Source organism: Budorcas taxicolor, chromosome 23, assembly GCF_023091745.1.
Source record: "Budorcas taxicolor isolate Tak-1 chromosome 23, Takin1.1, whole genome shotgun sequence".
Taxonomy (NCBI): domain Eukaryota; kingdom Metazoa; phylum Chordata; class Mammalia; order Artiodactyla; family Bovidae; genus Budorcas; species Budorcas taxicolor.
In genome coordinates, this window is record NC_068932.1 from 22,447,586 (window position 1) to 22,468,497 (window position 20,912).

A 20,912-nucleotide genomic window follows, 5' to 3' on the forward strand; every position below is an offset into this window, starting at 1 on the left:
CTTTTTTCTATGGTGCTGGTGCCACAGAAGTCGTGTTTCCTCTCTGAACCCAACAGGGCCATTCTCACTTCCATTTGATTCCTAGGACCCCTCTTCAGTTAGGTGCAGAATCCTATTGGACTTGAAACTGCTCTTTAAGAGTCTTGTAGGTGAAATCAGTCATCTAGGGCAGTGCTTCTCAGACTTTGAAAGGGTAGCTAAATTTGGAGATCTTTTAAAAATGCGGATTCTGAGTTACGGGGTGGGCGTTGAGATTCTGCATTTCCAACAAGCGTGGTGCTATTGGTCTGGGAAGGAATTTGAATATCAGGGACCCAGAGGAAGTTCACACCTGTTGTAAATAAAGGTTTTTGAAACAGGCTTGTGTGTACCATTGCTTGAGCACAATGCTTGGCATTCAGCAGGTGCTCAGATGTTTAAAGAATGCATGCAGGTGAACAGACCTTTAGGAAAGAGGGACATACAGGAATTATACCAAGGACAGGGGAATGCCTATTTTGAGAAAGGCAAAGAAGTGTATCCTTTGAGAAAGTGAACCCTTACCTCCCTGAGGGGCATGAAGGAGAAATAGTCTAGGGCTAGTAGACAGGATTGTAGGGATTGCTATCTGCTAATGTGAACTGAAATATGGAGAACTTGAAATTAACTTAATAGGCCTGGGCATTGATAAATTTGAGTACTCATGACAGGCAGTTGAGGGGTTTTCTAGTTCTTCCACGGGGAGGACTCATAGTGTGGACTGTGACCCAGGAAGTAGAAGGGTTATTTTCAGAATTATCCGTTTGAAGAGATTGCTGCTGTCGCTCCGGTTTATTGCACATCCCCTTTTTCTCTTCATGAAGCTGACCTGAAGCTGTTTAAATAAGGGAGGGTAGAGTTGTCTCATGGGCAAGTCAAGATTGAGGTGGACAGTTTTGAAGCTCAATACCTCACCACTACCACAGATAATCTGAAGGGCCCTCGGTAATGGAGTTGGGAGTGCAGAGGTTGGGGTGGTATTTTGAGAAAGGGCCTTCCAGAGTGTTGAAGTGAAGATGGAGAAAAGTAGGAATCCACTGGCAGCGCGAATAGGGGACGGTGGGATATGTGACCAAGTTTAGAAAATTCAAGGTCAGCTCAGGCCCGCCGACCCACGCCTTACTCTGATATCTGAATGCTAGGGGCGCGGGTAACCGCTGCACTGAGAAAGGTGGCTCCAGCAGGAAGGCAAGGCGCGGGAAGTCCGAAGCTTTCCCGCCGCCACCAAAGGCGTGACCTCTGACGTAAGGGCTCCGCCTTCACAAAGCAGAACGGCGGGCTCCGCCTTTCCAAGATGGCGACACTCGTGGGACCGGAAAGCGTCCATGGATTTCGCCTTTACCCTGTCTCCGCGAGTGCGCCCGCCCCTTCCGGCGTGTCCCGCGCAGCGCGAGGACGTTGCGTGGGCCCGCCCCTAGGCCGCCTCTTCCGGTTTCTTGAGTCGTGTGCGTCCGCGACGGTAGTGACGCGTATTACCCGGAGGATGGCGGACGCCGGCTTACGCCGCGTGGTTCCCAGCGACCTGTATCCCCTCGTGCTCGGCTTTCTGCGAGATAACCAGCTCTCGAGCGTGGCCAATAAATTCGTCAAGGCAACAGGCGCTGTGAGTCCGGGGCTTGGATCATGGGCTGGGGTGGGATCACCACAGGGCTGCGGGCCCTGGCATGCTTAAGTCTGCAAGTAGGGAAGTGTGCGGGGTCCGCCAGACTAATGACTGCCAGGTCTTTGTGCCGAGCTCTCGGCGGTTGGTGGAAAGCCTGGAGTCTTGGCATCACTTCCACGAGGTCTGGCTACTTAGCGCTGAGTCTTGCTTTTTTCTGGTGAGAGGTGAGGCGGTGGCAGCGTGGGACCCTCGTGGCCTACGTCACGTAGCTAGCAGAGTGCGACCGGGCGGGAGCGCCTGGTCCTACCGGAGGCATTAGAGTCTCCTGGTAGTGCCAAGCGTGACTTGAGTTTAACTCTCAACCGAATTTACCCAGGACTCAAATAGAATTGCTTTAGAAATAATGAAAACTGAAAAAAAGTGAAAGTGTTAGTCGCTGAGTCGTGTCCGACTCTGCAGTCCCATGGAGAAGCCCACCAGGGTCCTCTCCATGGAATTCTCCGGGAGAGAATCCTGGAGTGGGTAGCCTTTCCCTACTCCGGGGGATCTTCCAGACCCAGAGCTCTAATCGGGTCTCCCTCATGCGAGCAGATTCTTTACTGTCTGAGCCACGGGGAAGCCGTTAATGAAAGCTGGGATTTTTGTTACTAAAGAAAAAAATGAACGGGAGTAGAAGCAAGGTTGAGCATCAAGCAGTTGTGGAATTTCTGACTTCCTGCATCAGACAAGTGTAGGTTTGGGAACAGTCTCTGCCACTTTAAAAGTGTATGATCCAGGCAGCTTGCTTAATCTCTTTGAATCTGTTTCTACTTCTATGAGCATGTCATCATTCACTTTATAGGATTTTTGTGAGTTTTAATAACATGATATATGCAAAGTGGCAATACCAGTGCCTGGTGCTCAGAAAGCATCAATGAGTGGAAGTTGTTATCTTGGTTATGGTACCTTAGGATGTTCTAAAAACAAATAAAAGGAAGATGACCAGGAATATGAAAGGTTTGGAATCTCCATCTCAAAGAGATCAGACAAGACTGCACAGGAAAACACCTTGAAGATAAAGTGGAGTGGTGAGGTAGTCCTTAAAAGTGAAAGTGTTAGTCACTCAGTGGTGTATGACTCTTTGTGAGTCCATGGACCCTAGCCCGCCAGGCTCCTCTGTCCGTGGGATTCTTCAGGCAAGAATACCGGAGTGGGTTGCCATTCCCTTCTCCAGGGGATCTTTCTGACCCAGGGATCAAACCTGAGTCTCCTGCATTGCAGGCATATTCTTCACCATCTGAGCCACCAGGGAAGCTCATATGGTAGTCCTTAGTGGTCTTAGTCTTTGATTAAGAAGATAAGCTTGTTCTTTGTGGTAGAATCAGGTTACACAAGTTATAAGTCAGATCAGCCTCAAAGGGCTTCCTTAAGCTGAGACGGCCTGCCATATGTGATCTGATAGAGCTGCTTTCATACTGGAACTGTTTTGCATTGACTGTTAGAGGCTGCAGAGAGTGTTTCCACATCCGGCTGGGTGGAATTGGGCCTTTCAAAAGAATCAGAAATCTTTTTTATGTGACAAAAGCTAATCTTTGTGGAGGGCATACTAAGGGCCAGATGCTAAGCCCCTTATGTGCATTATCTCATTCTCTCAACAACTTAGTGCTTTATAGTATTATCTATCTTAAAGGGAAGAAAAACAGTATTAGATCAAGTGATTTACTCAGGGTCACACATTACTAACCGGCAGAAGTAAGTTTCACATTTCATCTAACTTTGAGCCTGTACTCTCGTATATACTGTAATGCCTTGCCATTTTTTTTGAACACCAACTCATAATTCATAAGCAGTGTAATTAACAGCTGAATGCAGTTCTGCACTGAATAATTAGCATGCTGCTGTTAAGTCACTTCAGTCCTGTCCGACTCTAGCGACCCCAGAGACGGCAGCCCACCAGGCTCCCCCGTCCCTGGGATTCTCCAGGCAAGAACACTGGAGTGGGTTGCCATTTCCTTCTCCAGTGCATGAAAGTGAAAAGTGAAAGTGAAGTCGCTCAGTCGTGTCCTGCTTACTCTTCGAGACCCCACGGACTACAGCCCACCAGGTTCCTCTGTCCATGGGACTTTCCAGGCAAGAGTACTGGAGTGGGGTGCCATTGCCTTTTCCTGAATAACTAGCATAGATTTTTACTAATCTTCTCTCGATGGTTGATTTCCAGTGGTTTGGAATTATAAACCAGGTTGCAGCAAACATCTTCCTGTGTAGGTGTTTGTTTTATGGGTAAGGATAAATTCCTGGATAGTACACTGCTAGAATAAAGCAGTGTTTTTAATGGAATGCACGTTTTTAAAGGCCTTGATAAATAGGATTGATAGGCAGGGGAATAGATGATGCCAGAAACTACAGGAATAACCCAAGTTTTTGCTACCAAAAATTTGGAAATACATAAATAGAATATTTTTCTCCTAATTTATGCAAGTAGGAGAAACCTTCAGAGATGTAACATTTATATCAGATAGAGCAGACAAAATAAGTGACTTTTAATGAGAGAGTAACACAAAATTTGAACTCCCATAGAATAACCAGGATAAAACTTTCTTACCCTGCTTTCTCTCTCTTTTCTCTTACAGACCCAGCAGGATGCCAACGCCTCTTCCCTCTTGGATATCTATAGTTTCTGGCTCAAGTAAGTCTTCTTTTTGCCAGTGTGGCAGTTTTCTCCCTGTGAGTAGGCTGGGTTGTATTCTTTGTTTTGAGAAGGTCCTGTTCCCCAGAAGTTAGCCTAATCTGCCTCAGCAGGTCCACCAAGGCTCCAAAGCGGAAGTTACAGGCAAATGGACCAGTGGCTAAGAAGAAGACTTCATCCAGTGACAGCAGTGACGACAGCAGTGAAGAGGAAAACCAGGCACCTCCAGCTAAGAAAGCTGGTAAGGCCCAGCAGGGAGTTGTGGTTCCAGGAAGAGGATTTGTAGTCTCCCAGTAGTACTAAATGGCTGATTCTTACTGAGACTCGTATTTTTGTTCAGCTGTATCTGCCAAGCAGGCCAGTCTGCTTCAGCATCCTGGAAAGGCTGCAGTCAAAGCATCCGAGAGCAGCAGCAGCAGCAGTGAAGAATCCAGTGATGATGAGGAGAAAGAAGACAGAAAGAAAAAGCCTGTTGAGGTGCAGCTTTGGGGAGGAAAGGAATTGCTTAAGGAATTGGAAAGAAGAAATCCAAAATCTTGGCTTTTAGCCTGGTGGTGCTGGTTATAAACAGCAGATTATTACGAGGTCTTTCAGAGAGGTTGTAGAAATATGAGGTTTGGAAAGGATTTTGTAGGGTGAAAGTTGAACCCTGAATCTAGAGGAAATTCAGTCCATTCTGCATCCCTGACAGTGTTGGGTTTCTCTGGGACACTGTCAAGGACTCCCAAGATGTTTTGTGGACAGGTGCAGGGAGCTCTAAACAGGGAATGTCAGGAACAAGGCCTAAAAAAGGGAGCTTGCTTTTGTACCTTAAGATGTCCTTTGGGTGCCCTAAAACTCTTGCTGATTCCCCTGGCTTTTCTTACAGAAGGGAGTTAAGCCACAGGCCAAGACAGTCAAAGCTCCTCCTAAGAAGGCCGAGAGCTCTGATTCCGATTCTGCCTCAAGCTCAGAGGACGAGGCACCAAAGAACCAGAAGCCAAAGACAACACCTGTGGCAGTGAAAACTCAGGCTAAAGCCCCAGCCAAACCAGGTATTGTTTTTGTTCCCAAGAGGCTAGGCTGGGGACCACGTTGCTCTGGGGACTGGTGTGAAAATTCCTCATTCACCACAGGGATGAAATGGCACTGGTTGTTGAACTAGGGTATGGACTGGTGTCATTTTTTTTTAAATTAGGGACTAGTAACTACAGAAATGGCTTGCCTGGTGGCCCAGACAGTAAAGAATCTGCCTGCAATACAGGAAACCCAGGTTCGATACCTGGGTCATGAAGATCCACTGGAGAAGGGAATAGCTACTCAATCCAGTAGACTTGCCTGAAGAATCCCCATGGATAGAGGAGCCTGGTGGGCTACAGTCCATGGGGTTGCAAAGAGTCAGACATGTCTGAGCAGCAACTAACACTTTCACTTTTTTCAACTATAGAAATAGTGGGCAATGAGGGGAAACATGTTTAAAAGACTTCAGAGGGCATATTCAAATGATTTGCATCATAAAATTTTTTGGAAGACAGGTTTATTTCTGAACTTGGGCAGGAAATTTATCCTTTGATAATACCACAGTAAACCACAGCCTTCTCCTTTATGCTTGCTGCAAAGGCAAGAGAATTGACAGTGAAGAGCCTAAGCTACTCTATCTTGTAAAAGAGCTCCATTTTGCAAAGGTACCGGGCAAACAGACTTAGACTTTGGATATTGCCTAAACTTGCCCCACTGTGCACGAGCCAATCAGCCCTTAGATTAAACCTCCTGACTTTAAGTTCAAGAATTTGTGATTTACCTTGGAAGTAATGAGTTACATTTGTGATTTACCTTGGAAGTAATGATTTACCGTGGAAATGGGAACCAATCAGAACCCAACACCTAACCCTTCCCCACAGAAGGTAACCAATTAGAGGTCTCCCAACTTGGAAACTCCAGTTTTTCGAATTTTTCGCGCGAGAATACCCTATATAAGCAATATAACCCAGAGTTCGGGGCTCCTCTCCTTAGCCGCTGCGTCGGTAACAGTGGGAGCCCCAGCTCGAGCTTGGTAATAAAAACTCTCTTGCTTTTGCATCGGATATCAGCTCCCTGGTGGTCATTGGGAGATTTTGAGACTTGGGCATAACAACAGACTCCTAAGTTCCAAGCTAATAGGAGGAGGCTTTTATAGCCTTTTAATATCTTGATACTCCTTTCTTTCGATGTTTATTAGTTCATGTCTTTTTTTTTTTTTTTTTTAAGAAATATTTATTTTATTTATTTGGCTGCACCATATCTTAGTTGGTGCATGTGGGATCTAGTTCCCTGACCAGGGATCAAACCCCCAGCTCCCTACATTGGGAGCATGGAATCTTAGCCACTGGACCACCAGGGAAGTCCCAGTTCACGTCTGTTTAAAAAATATTTTTCTTTCTTTATTTCCGGGTGTACTAGGTCCTTGCTGTGTATGGGCTTTCTGCAGTTGAGGTGAATGGAGGCTGCTCCCTCGTGGTGGTGTGCAGGCTTCTTACTCTGGTGGCTTCTCTTGTTGCAGAGCACAGGCTGTAGAGTGTTGGGGCTTTAGTTGTGGCTCCCGGGATTAGTTGTCCTAGGGGATATGAGATCTTCCCAGAACAGGGATTGAACCTGTGTCTCCTGCATTGGTAGGTGGGTTTTTTTTTGTTTGTTTGTTTTTTACCACAGAGCCATGAGGGAAGGCTGGCAGGTGTATTCTTAGCCACTGGACCACCAGGGAAGTCCAGCTCATGTCTGTTTTCAACGAGAATACAATTACCTGTCTTACAGTTTGTTGAAACAATACATATGTATGTCAGAGTGGTTGGCTGTAAAAACTTGAGCCCAGCTATCATCTGAAGGGTATTCACACCCACCTTATGGTATTTCAGACAGCCAGCTAGCTTAGTCTTCTTTCTCTTACGCTTGTTCTTGGGACTTAGGTAAGAATTCTTCCTTTCTTAGTACCATCATGAAGTCCCAAAAGTAAGGTGAAATGTACACTCCTTTTGAATTTTATAGTCAAAGTACATCTGTGTTCTAGTTGCTTGCCAGCAAAGATCAATCTTTACTAGTCAGGAAGAATTCTTTTTTATCCTGGATTTTGGCCCTTCATTTTCTGTTGTAGCTGAGGGTTTGACTTCAAGAGTGATGGTCATTCTCCTCAGGATCTTCACGAAATTCTGCATCTTGGTGGCAGGGCCGCTGAAGGTGGCGGGTCCGAAAACTGTCTTTATACTCATGTTATTTCTATTTTCTTAGGTACATCACCTCGGCCAGCACCTAAAGTCGCCAATGGCAAAGCAGCTAGTAGCAGCAGCGGCAGCAGCAGCAGCAGCAGTGATGATGACTCAGAGGAGGAAAAGGCAGTAGCCATCTCTAAGAAGGTATAGGCCTTAATTTCTACCAGGGAAGAGGGGACAAGAGGGTGGAAGTCCTCCATTTCCTGGCAGGATTGGTTGGGTCATCATTTTCCTTTGGTAATTGATTTTCTCTGTGTGATGCAGACCATACCTAAAAAGCAAGTTGTGGCTAAGGCCCCAGTGAAAATGGTTGCCGCACCTGCCCAAAAGAGTTCCAGCAGTGAGGACTCCTCCAGTGAGGAGGAGGAAGAGGAGCAGAAGAAAAAGCCCATGAAGAAAAAACCAGGTGACTGGACACGGGGAGTCAAGCTACCACTGACGAGGGCCCAAAGGCAGGAGGACCTCTGCAGTCACCACGTGGACCTTGGCCTGACAGCTGGCCTGTCCCAGAGAAAGGAGAAAGCCAAATGGCATGCCATCATCCCTGCCCTAGTCTGTTAGGAGTGAGTCACTAATCTGAGCCCACCCTCAAGGGAAAGGGAATTAAGCTCCATTTCTAGAAGGAAGCGGTATCAAAAAATCTGTGTACATATTTTATCACACTGTCCCTTTTAAACAGGTCCCTATAGCTCAGTCCCCCCGCCTTCTGTTCCCCCACCCAAGAAGTCCGTGGGAACTCAGTCCCCCAAGAAAGCTGCAGAGAAGCAGCAGACTGTGGAGAGCAGCGAGGAGAGCAGCGACGCGTCTGGTGAGTCATCTCCTGTGTTGGGTCTGGGAGTGTGTGAGGAGTAGGGAAGGAAATGCTCCTGTTCCCTTCTGCTTTTCTCTGAAGCACCTCAGGGCTAATGCTCTGTACCGGTCTTTGCATCCTTGTTGTTTTTGGCTGTGTCACATATCTTGCGGGGGTCTCAGTTCCCTGACCAGAGATTGAACCCCAGCCATGGAAGTGAGAGCCCAGAGTCCTAACCACTGGGCCACCAGAGAACTCCCTACACTTCTTTTTCCTGCCGCTGGTGGGACTCTGGACCCAGCCTAATGCCATTGCTTCTCTCAAGATTCAAGTTCTGAGGAAGAAAAGAAACCTCCAGCTAAGGCAGTCATCGCCAAGGCAGCTACTAAAGCAGCTCCAGCAAAGAAGGCAGCAGAGAGCTCTTCAGACAGCTCAGGTAAGGATGGTATAGCGTAGGAGGCCCTCGGGGCGATGGTAGCTCCGAGGACCCCCTTTAGCCTGATTCGGGGACCTATTCACTGTAACCTCCCTGTCTAGACTCCGACAGTTCTGAGGACGAAGCTCCTGCCAAGCCAGCTGGTACCACCAAGAATCCCTCAAGTAAGCCCGCCGCCACTCCCAAGCAGCCTGCGGCTAAGTTAGCTGCCACTCCCAAGCAGGCTGTGGGCAGTGGCCAGAAGCCTCTAACCAGAAAGGCTGACAGCAGCTCCAGTGAGGAGGAGAGCAGTTCTAGTGACGAGGAGGAGACGAAGAAGACTGTAGCCACCCCTAAGTCCAAGGCGACAGTCAAAGCAGCCCTGTCTTTGCCTGCCAAGCAGGCCTCTCAGGGTGCTGGGGGCAGCAGCTCGGATTCAGACAGCTCTAGCAGCGAGGAAGAGGAAGAAGAGAAGACACCTAAACCCCCAACTAAAAAGCCACGGAAGGAGGTGGGAGCTGTAGCCTCTTCCAAACCAGCCTCTGGGAAGAAAGCAAAGGCCGAGAGCAGCAGCAGTTCTTCCTCTGATGACTCCAGTGAGGAGGAGAAGGAGAAACCCAAGGGCAAGGGCACGCCAAGACCGCAGGCCACCAAGGCCAATGGCACCTCTGCACTGACTGCCCAGAATGGAAAAGCAGACAGGGGCAGCAATGAGGAGGAGGAGGAGAAGAAAAAGGCAGCAGTGGCAGTTGCTAAGCCAGGTCTGTATCCAAAAAACCTGCCTCCTGGGTTTGTCCCCTAAACAAGAATGGGCGGTACTCTAGAGGAGTGGATTAGGGAGCCAAAGCCCCTGACCAGCTTCCAGTTAGTTGGAGGCCCTCGGTGTGGGAGCCTGGGAGGAGGGGACAGGAAACTGGTTTCCTGAGTCTGGCTTTCTGTTCTGTAGGGTCAGAAAAGAAGAAGAAGAAGAAGAAGAAGAATGAGGCTGCTAAGGAGGCAGAGACTCCTCCAGCAAAGAAGATAAAGCCTCAGACCCCCAACACATTTCCTAAAAGGAAGAAGGTAGGTTGTCTTGTTTTCCTCCCAGGAGCCAGCTTTTAGAGCAGACAAAAACTGCAGATCATCTGGACACCTCTTTGCCTGGCCTGGCACACACGCTCAAGTGTGTAGCTCAGGAGGGCCTTTTTGTTCCATGACTGCTCCATCCTGAGTTTCCTGCTCCATTCTTCCCCAGGGAGAACGAAGGGCATCCTCCCCATTCCGAAGGATCAGGGAAGAGGAGATCGAGGTGGATGCTCGAGTGGCAGACAATTCCTTTGACGCCAAGGTGAGGAGAACGAGGGGTCTTCACCATCCTTGAGGGGGTGGGGTGGGAGAGAGTACAGTGTTTGGTCCTGGTTGATAGGTTCTCTGGGTTTGAGTTGCCTGGAGCAAGAAGAAATGACAGGGCCCTGGGGTTGCTCTTCTGTGCTAACCACCTCTTTCTGCTTACCAGCGGGGTGCAGCTGGAGACTGGGGGGAGCGAGCCAATCAGGTTCTGAAGTTCACCAAAGGCAAATCCTTCCGGCACGAGAAAACCAAGAAGAAGCGGGGCAGCTACCGGGGAGGCTCCATCTCTGTCCAAGTCAACTCTGTTAAGTTTGACAGTGAGTGACCGTGGGCTGTCTGTGGCACAGCAAGGGTGATGATCTGAGCCCACTCACCGTCCTCAGTGGACCTGGGAATCCTAGGCTCTCTCAGGGGAGGGTCTTGGTGAAGAGAACAGTTTAGAATAGGTCTGAAGACTCTGCACTGTAATACCCTCTAGGGTCCTTTTTTGTGTTTGTGGTTTTGTACAGGTTTGTTTTTTGAGTGTTGGGTAGCAAGGACAAAGAGTGTTCATTTTTAAGAAAAATTTTAGTTGTCATTCCCTCCATGTTCTGTGAAAGTCTTCATACTGAGAAATTTGTATATTTCCTATTAAATCATTTCTTACTGATTTTTGTTGTGGTTTTCAGAGGTGGGTTCCCCCAGATTAAAATCTTAGCTATCTCCCAAGACTTGGTAAAGGTCACATGTAAGAATTTTTATAATTGGAGAACTCTGCCTATGTGAGTGCTTGTGTCCACTTTTCATGCTTCCTACCCCTCAGAGCCCTGATGAAGGACAGTTAACATTAAGCATTGTTAATGTGTATATCTGTTAAGCATGAACTATGTACCTCATCCATGGGGTCTAGGACTGAAATCTTCAGCCAGCATGGACTTACCTACTTTGAGGGATAAAAGTCACTGTTTTATTTCAGACAAAATTCTAATGTGTGAATGCCCTGGGGTCAGCCTGGATATTTTTTGTATTTTTATTATCACATAATGTTTGCAATATATGTTTATTAATTTAAAAGCATAAACTTTTTTACTGTTCAAAGATAATTTTTGATTGGCTTCTGAGGACTATATATCTTCTCAGTTTTTTTACATTTTAAAGTACAAAATTTAATCTGAAAAGCACATATCACTTGGTATTTCTGTCTTGGTAGCATGGTGACACAAAATAGTTTGATTAACTTCTTACATGTTTGGGAGTCACTGATCAAGAAAGTGAAGGAAGAAATCTATAATGAAAATCCTCAGTAGGAATTAGGTTCCATTAGTCAGGTGAATTTATAGGTAACCTATGTATATGCTAATGGAGAGGAGAAGAACCTTTACAAAGCATTTTATCTAGTATTACTTGAGTTAGAGTGGTGTTGGGAAAGCATTCTAACAGGGTTATTGTGTCTTGTAGTTGATACATGGGAGCAACTCATATGCTCCCTTTAGAACCTCACTGTCAGTATCAGTGGAGGTAACAATAAAAAAAACCTGTGAGCATAGATACGGCTCTTGGGCCATGCAGGCTTTTTGTAGACCTGTAGGAGATTAATGTTGGCAGTGCTCAGCCAGAGCAAGTGAGGAGGAAAATTGAGTTCTCCAGTCTCTCCCAAGTTCTCTGGTGCTGGGCTGTCCCTGTGTTGGGAAAGTGTGCCGTAACTTTATAGATGAGGTGTAAGTTAAGATTTGCCTCCCTTTGTTTGGGTTCCAAGTAACCTGATAACCTGGTTTTCTGTGTAACTGCCGCTAGGAAGAAAGTATGCTGACATACGTATAAAGTCTGCATGGTGAAAGTTCTACATCTTAACTACAAAATAATAAACTGACTGGTTTATATGTGTTTTGGGAGTTTTACTAATGTGAATCCAAAGCCCTCCTACCTCCTACTCAGAACAACTTGGGTGCCAGTTAGAGGGCTAGAGTTCAGACCTGTGGAGGCTCACTGTGGACTGACTATACCTTCCTGACTATACCTTGTGTCATGGTGTCTTGTTCAGGCTATAAGTCCAGTGTTTGGGTGGTCTAAAACTGCTGCTGCTGCTAAGTCACTTCAATTGTGTCCGACTCCGTGTGACCCCATAGACGGCAGCCCACCAGGCTCCCCCGTCCCTGGGATTCTCCAGGCAAGAACACTGAGTGGGTTGCCATTCCTTCTCCAATGCATAAAAGTGAAAAGCGAAAGTGAAGTCGCTCAGTCATGTCCAACGCTTCGCAACCCCATGGACTGCAGCCTACCAGGCTCCCCTGTCCATGGGATTTTCCAGGCAAGAGTACTGGAGTGGAATGCCATCGCCTTCTCCGGGTCTAAAACTGGTGGTTGGCAAAATGGGCCATGGACTGGATCCAGTTGACCAGGAGCTAAGAATGGCTTGTACATTTTTTAAAGGGCTCAAAAAAAGTGACAAGACTATGTGATCACAAAGGATATAATATTTCCTGTCATGTTTTACAGTTTGCTTAAGCCCTGGGTAAATCAGTAATTTCACAAGTGGCTAAAAGTTACGACTATCTGGGGATCTTTTGAAAACACCAATGCCCTGGGACCCATCTGCTGACCAGTTGAGTCAGATCCTAGTGCTCTCTGGTGGATTCTGGGAGTTGGGATTTTATTTAAGCTCCCAGGCAGGTGATGCTGAAGAGACCTGAAAACCACTTGTGAGTGGGTAATTTTTCTTCCTTTTATGCTTTCATTTTCAAATATACTTACTAGATCTAATAGTATAAGGTAAAAATTTAAGTTTCCAATTTATCCATGTTTTCTAGGATTTGTTTCTTTTCTCTTTCCAGAATTTCTCTGTGCATCATTTCCCATTTCTCCTCACACATGGAGAAGCTCGCTCTATGCAGTGTCTCATAATTTTGGAGCTCATTTTTAACAGCTGCATGGTACCCCATTGTATGGAAATAGCTCAAATTATTTTAACTAGTACCTTATTGGTAGCTGTTTGGGTTGTTTTTGTGTTTTGTTATTCTAAATAGTGCTGCAGTGGGTATTTTATACATGAGACAATTGTATGCGAGTATTTGTGTGGGTATTTTTATAGGAAGTATTCCTAAGAGTGTTGGGTCAAAGGCTATGTACTTTTAATTTATTCATCACTACCCTCCAAAACCACTGTATCAACTTGTAGTTCCAACAACACTTAAAATACCTTTTAGCTTGCCCTCTTGCCAACACTTAACCAAATTGACTTTTGCCACTTGGATAAATGACAGTGCTCAGTTTTTTTTAAATTGTGGTAAAAAACATTTAAATTGCCATCTTAATCAGTTTTAAGTGTATGGTTCAGTAGTGTCAAGTATATTGACATTGTAGTACAACAGGTTGCTATGATTTTGACCAGATAGTTCATATGAGTGCAGTCAGACTTTATTTGTCCTTTTGCACTCAGCATGATGTCCTCAGGTTTGCTCATGTTGTAGCATGTAGCAGGATCTTTTCCAAGGCTGCACTCCATCGTATGTACCACATATGATATAATTTGTCCATTTCATTGTTTAGTTTCAGGGACCTGAATTCCCACCTGTTGCTGATGGGTTCTGGCAGTGTGGCTGAAATTCACGTGTTCAGTGAGTTGCACACATGATAGCTCATGCTCCTCTGTAGTGTACTTCACATGAACACAAAGCAGAAGACTTTCCAACATCTTTCTGTGCCTTTATGTTTCACAGGTTATATCCTCACTGTCACCCAACCCTGTTAGTGAAAGTGAAAGTCACTCAGTCATTGCCAACTCTTTGTGACCCCATGGACTGTATAGTTCATGGAATTCTCTAGGCCAGAATACTGAAGTGGGTAGCCTTTCCCTTCTCCAGGGGATCTTCCCAACCCAGGGATTGAACCCAGGTCTCCCATATTGCAGGCGGATTCTTTACCAGCTGAGCCACAAGGGAAGCCCAAGAATACTGGAGTGAGTAGCCTATCCCTTCTCCAGGGCGTCTTCCCGACCCAGGAATCGAACTGGGTCTCCTGCATTGCAGGTGGATTCTTTACCAACTGAGCTATCAAGTAAGCCCCAAACCCTGTTAAGTGAATATTAACTAGATCATGGTGTGTCAACTTTATTATTTGAGGCCAGGTAATTCTTTATGGAGAGCTGTACTGTTGGAGCATGTGTAGCAGCATCCCTGGCCTCTGCCCTCTAGATGCCAGTAGCATCCCTTAGTTTGGACAACCAAAAATGGCTCCAGATATTGCCAGATAACCTCTCGAGGCAAAATTTTGAGAACTGCTGGGGTTTATTAATTTGCTTAGGGTTGATAAAAACTGCAGCTTAGTGGCACATGTGAGACAAAAGCTCAGATCTCTCTAAAAATGTATCTGTATTCAACACTTGTGTACCTATTATGTACAGCCATAGAACTCCTTGAGAGCTCAGTGTCTAATAAGGAAAGTCAGGGATGGGAACAGTTCTGTACACCATGCTGAGTCCTTTCACCAAGGGCCAGCACAGTACCCCCAGGGGACAAGCAAGAAAAGACTTGACCAGTGTTGCTTCAGAATTCTGAGGAGAGTAGCAGCAGCCAGGTGTGAAGAAAGCACATGCCGTGCAAGGAAGAGGTTTCCATCGTCAAGGCTCTCTTCTCCCACTGGAGGAGAGTTGGAGGGTTGGAGGAGAGTTGGAGGGTGTGTGGTAAGTTGGGCAAGAGAATAATCTGACTGAGGAGTCAATGACCTTTTATACCCAAGTTAGGGATTAGTACTTTATTTTGTTCACATGATTATGTTAGGGGCTTGCCAGTCTAATGCAGTGCACCAGGCACTCACACAGCTATGTGCTGTCACTTCAGTCATTTCCGACTCTTCAACCCCATGGACTGTAGCCTGCCAGGCTCCTCTGTCCGTAGAATTATCCAGGCAAGGATACTGGAGTGGGTTGCCGTTTCTTACCCTGGGGGATCTGACCAACCCAAGGACTGAGCTTTGTCTCCTACTTGACAGTCAGATTCTTTACCACTAGCATCACCTGGGAAGCCCAACACAGCTGCAGTGAAAGCAAAGTCTCTACCAACAACAGAGTTCCCACCCCATGCATGATGCAGAGGTGGCTTACGCTGTCTGCAGTTAACTGAAGAGGCCAGTAGGTGGGGTGCTTGCGCACTGTAGGAATCGGGACTCTAGTTGAAGCTTCAGTTCAGTCCCTCAGCCGTGTCCAACCCTGTGACCCCATGGACTGCAGCACGCCAGGCTTCTCTGTCCTTCATCATCACCCGGAGCTTGCTCAAACTCATGTCTGTTGAGTCAGTGATGCCATCCAACCATCTCATCCTCTATCATCCCCTTCTGCCTTCAATCTTTCCTAGCATCAGGGTCTTTTTCAGCGTGTCAGTTCTTCACATCAGGTGGCCAAAATATTGGAGCTTCAGCTTCACCATCAGTTCCTTCTGATGAGTGGTCAAGACTGATTTCTTTTAGGATTGACTGGTTTGATCTTGTAGCCCAAGGGACTCTCAAGAGTCTTCTCCAATACCACAATTCTGTGGCTTACAGCCAATCAACTCACTACTACAGGGCTTTTTAAAGGGTCCTGGGATGTTGGTACTGAAACATGAGATATGCAGAGGACTAGGAGTCCTGCAGCCATAAAATTAAAGGAGCTATGATCAACCTAGACAGCATATTAAAAAGTATGGACAAAGGTCCATCTAGTCAAAGCTATGGTTTTTCCAGTAGTCATGTATGGATGTGAGAGTTGGACCATAAAGAAGGCTGAGCACTGAAGAATTGATGCTTTTGAACTGTGATGTTGGAGAAGACTCTTGAGAGTCCCTTGGACTACAAGGAGATCCAGCCAGTCAGTCCTAAAGGAAATCAGTCCTGAATATTCATTGGAGCTTCAGTTTCAGCGTCAGCCCTTCCAATGAATATTCAGGACTGATTTCCTTTAGGACTGACTGGCTGGATCTCCTTGTAGTCCAAGGGACTCTCAAGAGTCTTCTCCAACATCACAGTTCAAAAGCATCAATTCTTCAGTGCTCAGCCTTCTTTATGGTCCAACTCTCACATCCATACATGACTACTGGAAAAACCATAGCTTTGACTAGATGAACCTTTGTCCGTGCTTTTTAATATGTTGTCTAGGTTGGGCATAGCTTTTATTCCAAGAAACAAGAGTTTTTTAATTTCATGGCTGCAGTCACCATCTGCAGTGGTTTTGGAGCCCAAGAAAAAGTCTGTCACTGTTTCCATTGTTTCCCCATCTATTTCCCATAAAGTGATGGGACCAGATGCCATGATCATTTTTTTAATGTTGAGTTTTAAGCAGGCTTTTTCACTCTCCTCTTTTGCTTTCATCAAGAGGCTTTCTGGTTCCTCTTCACTTTCTGCCACAAGGGTGTTGTTATTTGGGTATCCGAGGTTATTGGTATTTCTCCTGGCAGTCTTGATTCCAGCTTGTGCTTCATCCAGCCCGGCATTTCACATGATGTACTCTGCATATAAGTTAAATAAGCAGGGTGACAATATACAGCCTTGATGTACTTTCCCAATTTGGAACCAGTCCAGTGTTCAATGTCAGGTTCTAACTGTTGCTTCTTGACCTGCATATAGACTTCTCAGGAGGCAGGTAAGGTGGTCTGTCTTGTATTCCCATCTGTTTAAGAATTTTTCACAGTTTGTTTTGATCCACATAGTCAAAGGCTTTGGCATAGTCAATAAAGCTGAAGTAGATATTTTTCTGGAATTCTCTTGCTTTTTCCTCATCCCAACAGATGTTGGCAATTTGATCTCTGGTTCCTCTGCCTTTTCTAAATCCAGTTTGACCATCTTGAGTTCTCAGTTCATGTACTGTTGAAGCCTCGCTTGGAGAATTTTCAGTATTTGCTAGCATGTGGGATGAGGGCAATTGTGTGGTAGTTTGAACTTTCTTTGGCATTGCCTTCCTTTGGGATTGGAATGAAAACTGACCTTTTCCAGTCCTGTGGCCAGTGCTGAGTTTTCCAAATTTGCTGCCATATTGAATGCAGCACTTTCACAGCATCATGTTTTAGGATTTGAAATAGCTCAACTGGAATTCCATCACCTCCACTAGCTTTGTTCGTAGTGATGCTTCCTAAGGCCCACTTGACTTCACATTCCAGGATGTCTTGCGTCTCCCATTCTGTTGTTTTGCTCTATTTCTTTGCATTGATCACTAAGGAAGGCTTTCTTATTTCTCCTTGCTATTCTTTGTCTGCATACTTTACCTCATTTACTATGACTCCATTCTGTTTTCAAAATATATTTTTAATGCATATTTTATCTTAATTACTCTTAAAATCTCTTGCAACTTTCAAAATATATACCTCTGTTTCTTTCCAAAAAAACTGTTTTTGCCACACCATGCAGTTTGTGGGCTACTGCAACTATACTCCAATTTAAAAAACAAATCTAAGAACGCCAATAAAGAAAATGTCAGGACTTTCCTGGTGGTACAGTGGATAAGAATCCACCAGCCATTGCAGGAGACATGGGTTTGATTCCTGGTCTAGAAAGACTCCACATGTCACAGAGTAACTGAAGGCCATGCACCACAATTACTGAGCCCACAAGTTGCAACTACTGAAGCCTGAGCGCCTAGATCCTGTACTCTGCAACAAGAGATGCCGTCTTAAGTTATTCATACAGAGTAGCTTAATTGCCCTAAAAATTCTGTGTTCTTTCCATTCTTCCCTCTTTCCTACCTACCCCTGGCAACACTGATTTTTGTACTGTCTCTCTGGTTTTACCTTTTCTGAATTGTCAAATAGTTGGAATCATACAGTATGTAGACTTTTGAGCTGGCTTCTTTCACTTAGTAAAATACATTCAAGTTTATTCCATATCTTGTCATGGCTTGATAGCTCATTTCTTTTATTGCTGAATAATAGTCATTATATGGATGTACCACTGTTTGTTTGTTTGTTTTCTATTTACGTGTTGAAGGACATCTTGGTTGTTTCAAAGTTTGGGTAATTATGAATAAAGCTGCTATAAATACTTATGTGCTTCTTGGCCTTTTGGCTAAGTTCAAGTGTGTAAACATTTATGTGCAGGTTTTTGTGTGGACCTAAGTTTTCAACTCATTTGGATAAATACCAAGGGGCATGAGTGCCAAATTGTATGATTAAGAGAAAGTTTAGTTTTGTAACACTGCCAAACTGTGTTTATTCAGATTTGTCTTATGGCCTAGACTATAGTCTGCCTTGGGGCTTCCCAGCTGGTGCTAGTAGTAAAGAACCTGCCTGCCAATGCAGGAGACTTAACCAATGTGTGTTCTATCCCTGGGTTGGGAAGATCCCCTGGAAGAGGGCATGGCAACCCACTCCAGTATTCTTGCCTGGAGAATCCCGTGGACAGAAGAGCCTGGCTGGCTTCAGTCCATGAGGTCACAAAGAGTCAGTTACAATTAAAGCAATTTAGCACAAATATGCACATAGTCTTTCTTGGTAAGTGATCCATGTGCACTTGAGAATAATGTGTTTGGAGTTGGTGGTGTTCCATAAATGTCACTAAAATCAAATTGATGGGGCTTCCCTGGTGGCTCAGTAGTAAAAAATCTGCCTGCCAACGCAGGAGACACAGGTTCCATCGCTGATCTGGAAAGATCCCAGATACTGCAGAACAGTATGTTCTACGGTAAGCCCTTGTGCCACAACTATTGAGACTGTGCCCTGGAGCCCAGGAGTGGAAACTACTGAAGCCTGTGCACCCTAGAGCCTGTGTGTGCTCTGCAACAAGGGAAGCCCACGCGCTGCAACTGGAGAGTAGCCCCTGCTTGCCACAACTGGAGGAAAGCCTGTGTGGCAGTGAAGACCCAGCACAGCTGAAGAGAAATAAAGAATTTAAGAAATCAGATTGGTTGATAGTGTTCTTCAAATTTTTATTATTGCTGATTTTCTGTCTGGCTTTACTCTCAGCTACTTAGGGAAAAGTGCTAAAATCTCCAACTATAATTGCAGATTTGTCTATTTCTTATTTTTAATATAGCCATTCTAACTTTCATTTGGTTCTTATTTGTATAATATACATTCTCCCATCTTTTTACCTTTAACCATATGTTTCTTTATATTTAAGTTGAGTATCTTATAGACAAGAAACTCTATAGTTTTAGTTTTGGTTTTGGTTTTTGAATCCAATCTGACCTTCCTTGCCTTTTGATTGGAGTGTTTGCTACATTTACAGTTAATGTAATTATCAGTATGATTGAGTTTGAAGCTACCATCTTTCAGTTACTTCCTATTTGCCCAGTCTTCTCTTTGTTCCTTTTTTCTTGTCTCCCTGATTTCTTTCAGATTGAACTTTTTTGTGATTCTATTTTGTCTTCATTATTGGCTTATTAGTTGTATCTTTATTTCTTTAGTTTTATAAAATAGATTTTTTTTTTTTTTTAATCATCCTGTATGGCTTAGGGGGGAACTTAGATCTTAGTTTCCTGACCAGGGATTGAAGCTTGGCCAGGACAGTGAAAGTGTGCAGTCCTAACCACCTGGTCACCAGGGAATTCCCTATAAAATGCAGTCTTTAAATATCAGTCTACCTTCAAATAATGTATCACTTCATGTGTACTATAAAACAGTACAGCAGTAATTTTTTTCCTCTTTTGTGCTACTGTGATCATACATTTTTCTTTTACATGTACTATAAATCCTATTGTAATTTTTGCTTTAAAGAACCAATTATCTTTTGAAGAGATTAAATATTAAGTGTATTTTACATTTACTCATATTTACTATTCCTGACACTTTTCATTATGTTGTGTAGATCCACATTTCCACATGGTATCATTTGGAAGCAGTGAAAGCAATTTTGCTTGGAGAACTTCCTTTCATATTTCTTTTAGACCAGTAATTTTGTCATTCATCAAAATTCTGGTGATGAATTTTCTCATTTTTTGTCTTAAAAAAAATTGTTCTTTTTCCTTTAATTTTTTTATTGGGGTAAAACATATTGGGTTGGCCAAAAAATTCATTTGGATTTTTGTGTAAGATCTGGTTTGTATAATTTCTGATAAGAATTCTATGTTATTATATTGATTCTTTTGTAAGAAATATGTCTTTTTTCTCTGGCTGCTTTTAATGTTTTCTCTTTATCAGTGGTTTCAGAAATTTTATTGTAACATGATATGATATGATTTTTCCCAGGCTTATTCTGCTTGGGATTCATTAAGCTTCTTGGATCCATGAGTTTTATAGTTTTCAGCAAATTTGGAAAATGTATGGCCATTTTGTCTTTAAATATTTTCTTTCTAAGCCTCTTTTCATGCATCTTCTTTCTTTATGGGATCCTCTTGAGATATTACATTATGTCAGTCTGCTTAATATCACTCCATACACAAATGGTGTTCTGTTCATTTTGTTCGGTCTCTGTACTTCACCTTGCTTAGTTTCTATTTCTGTTTCTCCTAATCACCAATCTTCAGCATCTGCTTTTATTCCATCCAGTGTATTTTCCATCTCAGATACTATGTTTTTCATATCTAGAGGTTTCATTTGGATCTTTCCTTTATCTTCCACTTCTCTAATTATCTTGGTCAGGTTTTCCTCTACGTTTTCGAAGATATAAAGCATATTTATAGTAGCAGCTTTTATGTTCTTGTTTGTTCCATCACCATTAAAATTTCTGGATCTGTTTTATTTATTTTTTCTATTTTTTTTTTAAGCAAAATTGTTCAGAATTTTTTTTTTTTTTTTGCCCCGTTTGTGCTATATGGCTTGTGGGATCTTAGTTCTCAGATGACAAGGGGAAAAACCTGGACCTCATCAGTGAAAGCACTGGGTTCTAACCACTGGACAGTTAGGTAATTCCTGGTTCAGGTTTTATTCACCAGTCAATAGCTGCTCTCTCTCTCCTTCCTTCATCCTGCTGTGCTCCCTTCCACATTCCTAGAT

General features: G+C 44.3%; 1 protein-coding gene across 2 annotated transcripts; it reads left to right on the forward strand.

Moving 5' to 3' along the window:
• Positions 1 to 1,482: 1,482 nt before the first annotated feature.
• NOLC1 (nucleolar and coiled-body phosphoprotein 1) lies at positions 1,483 to 11,123 on the forward strand. Of its 2 annotated transcripts, none has more exons than XM_052660672.1 (13): positions 1,483 to 1,621; positions 4,231 to 4,286; positions 4,397 to 4,527; positions 4,627 to 4,763; positions 5,155 to 5,320; positions 7,527 to 7,651; positions 7,772 to 7,913; positions 8,187 to 8,315; positions 8,623 to 8,733; positions 8,835 to 9,473; positions 9,659 to 9,774; positions 9,947 to 10,039; positions 10,208 to 11,123. In XM_052660672.1, the coding sequence occupies exons 1-13, from the start codon at positions 1,502 to 1,504 to the stop codon at positions 10,364 to 10,366; spliced, it is 2,124 nt and encodes a 707-aa protein (XP_052516632.1). In that variant the 5' UTR covers positions 1,483 to 1,501; the 3' UTR covers positions 10,367 to 11,123. The 2 variants fall into 2 exon arrangements, with proteins under 2 accessions (XP_052516632.1, XP_052516633.1); XM_052660673.1 differs by having other exon boundaries at positions 4,400 to 4,527.
• The last annotated feature ends 9,789 nt before the right edge of the window (positions 11,124 to 20,912 follow it).

Excerpts from the sequence above, each read along its gene's own strand:
- NOLC1 (XM_052660672.1), top strand. The coding sequence starts at position 1,502 with ATGGCGGACGCCGGCTTACGCCGCGTGGTTCCCAGCGACCTGTATCCC. Across the intron at positions 5,321-7,526 it reads TAAAGCCCCAGCCAAACCAG|GTACATCACCTCGGCCAGCA; the intron begins GTATTGTTTTTG and ends CTATTTTCTTAG. Across the intron at positions 9,474-9,658 it reads AGTGGCAGTTGCTAAGCCAG|GGTCAGAAAAGAAGAAGAAG; the intron begins GTCTGTATCCAA and ends TCTGTTCTGTAG.